Source organism: Camelina sativa, chromosome 8 (assembly GCF_000633955.1).
Source record: "Camelina sativa cultivar DH55 chromosome 8, Cs, whole genome shotgun sequence".
NCBI lineage: Eukaryota > Viridiplantae > Streptophyta > Magnoliopsida > Brassicales > Brassicaceae > Camelina > Camelina sativa.
The window spans coordinates 2,128,052-2,134,447 of record NC_025692.1 but is presented as its reverse complement, the minus strand read 5'-3'; the positions used below and the strand labels follow the sequence as shown (position 1 = coordinate 2,134,447).

The 6,396-nt window shown below is 38.5% G+C and overlaps 3 protein-coding genes across 4 annotated transcripts in view; 1 reads left to right on the top strand and 2 right to left on the bottom strand.

Annotated features, from left to right (window-relative positions):
- On the bottom strand, positions 479 to 2,409 carry LOC104705685 (B2 protein). 2 transcript variants are annotated; one of them, XM_010421737.2, is made up of 7 exons: positions 2,281 to 2,391; positions 2,126 to 2,167; positions 1,415 to 1,945; positions 1,229 to 1,329; positions 1,049 to 1,132; positions 840 to 950; positions 479 to 756 (listed from the first exon to the last, which is right to left on the bottom strand). In XM_010421737.2, exons 3-7 carry the CDS (start codon positions 1,914 to 1,916, stop codon positions 712 to 714), a joined length of 843 nt encoding a protein of 280 aa, XP_010420039.1. In that variant the 5' UTR covers positions 1,917 to 1,945; positions 2,126 to 2,167; positions 2,281 to 2,391; the 3' UTR covers positions 479 to 711. The 2 variants fall into 2 exon arrangements, with proteins under 2 accessions (XP_010420039.1, XP_010420038.1); XM_010421736.2 differs by lacking the exon at positions 2,126 to 2,167 and having other exon boundaries at positions 2,281 to 2,409.
- On the bottom strand, positions 2,595 to 4,727 carry LOC104705684 (zinc finger protein 511). Its single transcript, XM_010421735.1, has 4 exons — positions 4,538 to 4,727; positions 4,020 to 4,084; positions 3,356 to 3,554; positions 2,595 to 3,185 (listed from the first exon to the last, which is right to left on the bottom strand). The coding sequence occupies exons 1-4, from the start codon at positions 4,670 to 4,672 to the stop codon at positions 2,790 to 2,792; spliced, it is 795 nt and encodes a 264-aa protein (XP_010420037.1). The 5' UTR covers positions 4,673 to 4,727; the 3' UTR covers positions 2,595 to 2,789.
- The window catches only part of LOC104705681 (peroxidase 55-like), a 2,362-nt gene continuing 1,810 nt past the window's right edge, over positions 5,845 to 6,396 (top strand). Inside the window, 2 exon segments of the mRNA XM_010421732.2 lie at positions 5,845 to 6,098; positions 6,101 to 6,354. Coding sequence (XP_010420034.2) covers positions 6,005 to 6,098; positions 6,101 to 6,354 — 348 coding nt within the window. The 5' untranslated portion in view covers positions 5,845 to 6,004.

Here is a 6,396-nt window from a genome sequence, read left to right as displayed (position 1 = left end):
AGTCAGATACATAGACTCGGAGCACTTCCATGTCCCAGAAGGCAAAGCTGCAATAGAAATTTTGTCTCACACAGCTCCATCAGGCATACAGACAGCAACAAAAGACACAAGTGAAGGTTCGCGATACAACCTAACATTTACTTTAGGAGATGCTAACGATGCGTGCAAAGGACATTTCGTGGTGGGTGTTCAAGCTGGATCTGCAGCTCAAAACTTCACACTGGAGAGCAATGGGACTGGCTCTGGTGAGAAGTTTGGGTTAGTGTTTGAAGCAGACAAAGATGCAGCACAGATAAGTTTTACCAGCTACTCAGTTACAATGACAAAAGAGGATGTTCTTTGTGGTCCTGTGATTGATGAAGTGATCGTACATCCTCTTGGTGGAACAGCCTCAGTAAAACCCACATGGCTGCTACTTATTATTGCTTTGTTGTATGTTGCAGTTCTCTGATTGAATTCTGTTTGGGAGAGGGTCATAGACTCATAAACAATATATTTTTGCAAGGAGATGTGATGATCATTCTAGTTTTATGATTATATATGAACACATTTGTGGCACATGAATCTTTCACAATCATGGTTTATTTTCCAGTGAGACATTCTTAGTTTCTACTTTTATGTAGAAAGCACACATACAAATACACACTTGAAGCCTTGGAATAAGCAGACACTAATTCCCAGATGTAAATAGGATCTGCAAGGGCTTTGAGCTTAGGGAGAACCAGCTTGTTCACAGAGATCCAGCAGGGCAAGTGTCTGTGTCATCAACAATTTGATTAGGAAACGCTAAAATTAAAATTAGTGGAACAAGAATAGCATGTATGAAATGATTTGCATACCTCAGGAATGGTGAGCTCGAGTCGAAACTTGGGACCATCATAGTGGTGCAAAACAGGCCTGAAAGCATCCTCTTCCAAAGCTTTGTACAGTTTCCTTACACGAATTCTCACCTATCATGTTGTCAATCACCATTTGGGGTTGTGTGAATCAAATCAACCATTGAAAAAAGATGAAAGACAGAATCCACATCAGAGAAGAAAAATGAAACCTGTGCAGGAAATCTGGATTCTCCCTTGCATTTCTTGTCCTCCCAAGCAGTAGGGTCAATGTTTGAACCTCCAAAGGTTGTTGCCTGTACAAAGCAAAGAGAAGCAACAATTCTTGGAGACTTGGAGTCATCGAGCAAGACATGAACACCATTGACAAATCAAAGTGCTATAGAACAAACCTCGAAAATTCCATGCAGCTGATGAGTTGTGTAGTTGTAGAGAAACAGAGGCAGGCCTGGTGTTATCGTCCTAACAGAGTCCCTGTATCTCGGTGGCAGACCTGACAGACACAGAAGAAGACATAAGTACATATGAAAAAGGAGATGTAACCCTTAAATGGACAAACTCCAAGATGAGATGAATACCAAAGAGCTGGCGCTTCAGATCTTCCAGCATTGTGTCGTTGTTACAGACAAAGATATAACCACCAAGCACTTCACTCTTTGGGAGACACTCCGAGGCAGGTAAGGTCTTGAACCTTTTTTCTGTAGCAGCATTCATGGAGTCGTGAGTGCTGCTAAAGTTGTTACCTTCTCTGTTAGAGAGCTGATTGTAGCTAAATTTGCCTCCACTTAGGTGTTTATGGCCAAAAACATTAAAATCATAGCCAGCATTGAACTTGAGCTCCGAGTTCATCATGTTGAAGTTAAAAGTCTCAAACTTGTTCTCCTCTTGAAACCCAAATTTCTCCCTTGGCCTTATCTCAACTGGACCCTTTGATAGATCAAGATTGTTCGAACGTTCTCCCTTAGATCTAGTTTGGTCAGCTAGTTTTGATGCAGCCATGAACCACTTCTGATCCTCTGAAGCTTTCGATTGTCCTCGGAGCTCATCTCCTAGCTGCCAAAAGCTGCGCATGCTCTCCATCTCCAAAAGCTTTGGTTTGATAGAGACACCTATCATACCAAAAAATAAAATAAACTATATAGTATTTCACCAACCAATCCTAAAGAAATTTGGATTTTTTAATAATAACAACTTCCACGAGTTCCATTTCGATTTCTTAAATCAAAATTTCTCCAAAAGTATGAAACTTTAAACACACATTTCATGATACCAAAAATTTCAGAGATTACCAAAGTGAACGAACACTACAGTTCAAACCACAGCACTGAGATCTAAAAACCAAATGAAAAAAACAGAGTCCAAACAAGAAGACTGTATAAGGAAGGTAAAAAAATTAGAATTGAAAACTAGGGTTTAACAAAATTAGTAAAGCTAAAAATTTTACCAGACAGACGAAACCCTAGATTGCAGAATCCCTGAATGAGAGAAGCTGTTGGATTTTTAATTTGTGTGTTTCAATTTTTGGAGCTTCTTTCTTTTTCCCCGACAAGGTTATAAATCCTGGGCCCCTGGCAGTGTCCTTAATGCCTGAGGCAGCAAGCTTGGTCCAGCAGAAAAGCTTGCCGTCTAACGTTACTAGAACGGTGCAACGTTTAGCTACGAAACTGGAAACGGGACGCAGTCCTAATTAATCACATCACATCACGTGAGTTTTTTTTTTTTTTTTTTAATGTTTTTAATGAATAATTCGGCACCAAATCAAAGTCCTGCTCTATGTAAATTACTTAAAAGGACCGGTTTAGACTTTAGATCGTGTGTTACTCGAGTGATTCTCAAAACACACAGCAGCTAACAATGTGATAAATTTTTCTTCAACATCTTACCGCAGACTATAAGATCATGACTAATTCATTGGCCCTGGTGGCACGCAGACTAGGAACTATAAGACCATGACTAATTCGTAGGCCCTGGTGCAGACGAAGATTCGGTCCGTTTCTCCCTATGAACAGACCGTGGAACAAAGGTCAGCCCACGACCATGGCGTCGACCGAAGCTGACATTCGAAGGAGTTGTGTCTGCGGTGGTTAGCGTGGACAGTGCTGAGACAAGACCGTCAACGCTGGCTTTGTCTTCTACTTCCATAGCATCTGAAGAAGCTTCTTCTTTGTCTTCTTTGTGTTTCAGCTTTGATACATGTTGCCTCTGAAGTTTCTCTCTTCGCTTCTTTGAGAGTTGGGTCCTCTTGAAGAACTCGAATGTTGTTGGGAACTTGTGTTTGTCAACTAAGTGTCGATGCCGGGCTTTGTAGGTCTTGAACTTCAATCCACACCCTTCCACAAGGCACTCGTACTGCGTAAATATGTTCATGAGAGAAGAAATAAGGACGATTCAGTATGATCACAGGTGAAGTTTAAAGATATCCATGTAAAACAATGACAGGAGCGGTATCACAGTTAGAGCTTTGCCTCAAAATGGCACTTAATAGTTGCACAAAGAGATAAAGAGTATATAGTGCATACCATGTCATAACCCCGAGCAACTTTAGCTTGAAAAAAAGAGTCGTGTGCTTCGGATATGTGGATACTTAGCAAGCGAGAAGTAGGGTAGACCCTTGAGCATACTGAACAAGACGCCGTGTGTCGTGCATTATAGTGATCTTCAAAATGGTCCAAAGATTTCAGGCGCTCAGGGCAGCCAGCAATGGGACACGAGATTCTTCTGCGCATAAAAAGTGAAGCTCATGACCATCAACGGAGACTTGTGGAGTGTGGACAAAAGTTGGAATTGAAACTTGATCAGTGACACAATATAATCATTGCTATGTTACTGGTCGCTACATAAAAATGTTGATATCGAAAGAGAACTACTTACATAACAATTCATGGCCATTTGGTTACAATATATTCTAGAATTCTGTCACACGCACTACCAACAATCAGATGTAGGATAACTGACACCAAACCAGAATCACCAAGAAAAGAAAAGAAGAAGTCTGTTCAGATTATTAGCTGCAGTATACACATCAAGAACCAATGTAAAAACAAACATTCAACTCTCGCAAGCAATAATCTAAATCTGCAAATTATAACCATTGCCAATTTGCCATAGTTGATTGAATCTTGTACATTTACTAACAGAAAAACAAACAAAAATCCCATCCGTGAAGAAGGATAAAACATATACCTGCTTTCAGTTTCCACAATTATCTGCAGATGGTTGATTTCATCTTCTGTTAAGTCCAATGCCACCTGTCAATCAAATCCTCCTTAGGACTCTAAACTCATACAAACATCATACAATTCCATGGATATCTCAAACCAGAACAAGAATGAATCAATCGTTTTATACAAATTGACAATCTAGACCTAATTAGAACACCATAACTTCCAAGTGAAGTCCGCTGATACAGAACAACCAAACAGATCGAAACCGGATCAAGTATCATCACTACGGAGATGAATTCCACAAAAAAAAAAAAAAAAAAAAAAACCTTTAGAGAGACAACGAAAGAAACAATTCGACCTTAAGAACCTCCTTCGATTTGGGCAAAGCTAATACGAATATCATCACTATCTTAATTAGCTCGCAAGGACAAAAAAAAAAAAGAAAATAAAATCGAAATTGAACTGTGAAGAGTAATTCCAAAAGAAGAGCATTACATAAAGATTTCGACCGATTCAGATTCCAGAAGAAGTAAGTACCTGTTTAGCTAGTAGTTCACGCTCGACGTTTCCAGATGCAAAGAAGGGCGAATCCGGAGGAAATCTTCGTCGGATTGGATTCCAGACCGGAAATGCTAACTCCCCCACCGTGTCTACCGTCATACCCATAGCCATCGCCTCTCCACAACTATGAAACAAAGCAGAACAACAAAATTCAAATAAAATTCGTTTTCTTGGTCTCACAAACATGAAATAAAAACAAGCATCTAACTGAATAATTTTATCCGCTCCGGTTTACTAACTGGATCCTTCCTGGACTATATTATCATGTCCACTTTTGATTAGGCCCAACTTAGGCCCATGTACGGAAACATGAATTCATTTGTTTCTTAAATAAATAAGAGTTGGAAAAAGAAAAAAGAAAAATCTCAATGTCACTCACGACACGAGTCATGATGACTCATTGACTCTTGAAACAAACACGGATTCTTCATCATATACTACGAATCAATTTTTTTACTAAAGGTCAATTTAGATTAATGCAACGAGTTTCTGGTAGTGATAATTAAAAACATTAATTCTATAGATCAAAGTTAAGCTGTCAAAAAAGGGGAAAAAAAAATTGGTTATGCTCTTGTAGTTTGGGGACGTGTGCTCATAATATTTATACAGTATATTGTTCACCTACAATGAGCTTATAAAATAGTTTTATTATATTTGTGGTTGAAATTGAAATGAGCATAACAGAGAGATCATCTTGACTTACACCACGCTATCATTATTCTTTTTTTTTTGGTAGAAAATAACACTTTAACCTAAACAGCAATTTGAATCATTGTTAAAGTTTCTGTTATAATAAGAAAGAGAACTAGTGCGGTGATATGGTAGATTAAAAATTGAATTATCATATTCATATACCAAAAGAAAGCTGTGTTGGAAGAAACCAAATTTGGATATATTAAATGTTTACTTTGAATATCGGCTTCAATGTTTAGAACCGTTGAGCTAAAGTTGATGAACTAAATTAGAACAGGTATTCCGATCCGCTGAATTCAAGGATCAGTCAAAATCATTGTCATATTAGGGGTGGACAAAGACTTTTTTTCAAACTCATATTTTGAATTTAATTTATCCATTTTTTGTTTAACGACAATGTATTAGTTAGCTATTCTTTATACGTTTCATCAAGACAATTTGGTTTTAAAATCTCTCATCAGAAACGTTTCCATGCAGATGACCTGACCTAATGAGATTTGTTAGAATGTCACTGTCAGTAAAACCCTCTAACTCAAGAAATTTTAATTCTGGCATTCACCTTCTCGCTTAAGTAAAAGGTGAGAAGATCCTAGTTGCAAAACTTCTGGCATTCACCTGTGAATGTGACTAGAGATTTTAATCATCAAAAACTCAATAAACATTTATTTTTTATTTCTGTTACGTTTATTCATTGACAAAAAACTAAAAACACATTTATACTATAAGACTATATCCAGCGGCCATAGATAAATGCGGTGGCATATCAGAGGGTCGAAAAAGATTGGTGAGGTCCTATATATTCAAGAGACGACTGTATCAAGAGAAGAGGTTAATAGAAACAAAGGACAAAACCTATCAATATGGATACTCGTAGTCGCAGTGACGATGCAAAAAGAAACGTGATGATGATGTGGTTCTTGGGGATGTTGCTCTTTTACATGGTGGCCGAGTCGGGTGCTCAACTGTCGGAGAATTATTACTCCTCCACATGCCCCAACGTGGAGCGCATCGTTCAGCAGGCGGTTACTACAAAATTCCAACAAACTTTCACGACGGCTCCGGCAACATTACGGATGTTCTTCCACGACTGTTTTGTCGAAGTATGTACAAAACGTCGAGGCTTGTTAATAGATCTACAAAGT

Excerpts from the sequence above, each read along its gene's own strand:
- LOC104705685 (XM_010421736.2), bottom strand. The coding sequence starts at position 1,916 with ATGGAGAGCATGCGCAGCTTTTGGCAGCTAGGAGATGAGCTCCGAGGA. Across the intron at positions 1,330-1,414 it reads TCTGAAGCGCCAGCTCTTTG|GTCTGCCACCGAGATACAGG; the intron begins GTATTCATCTCA and ends TGTGTCTGTCAG. Across the intron at positions 1,133-1,228 it reads AGCTGCATGGAATTTTCGAG|GCAACAACCTTTGGAGGTTC; the intron begins GTTTGTTCTATA and ends TGCTTTGTACAG.
- LOC104705684 (XM_010421735.1), bottom strand. The coding sequence starts at position 4,672 with ATGGCTATGGGTATGACGGTAGACACGGTGGGGGAGTTAGCATTTCCG. Across the intron at positions 4,085-4,537 it reads GTGAACTACTAGCTAAACAG|GTGGCATTGGACTTAACAGA; the intron begins GTACTTACTTCT and ends TTTGATTGACAG. Across the intron at positions 3,555-4,019 it reads ATTGTGGAAACTGAAAGCAG|AAGAATCTCGTGTCCCATTG; the intron begins GTATATGTTTTA and ends TTTTATGCGCAG.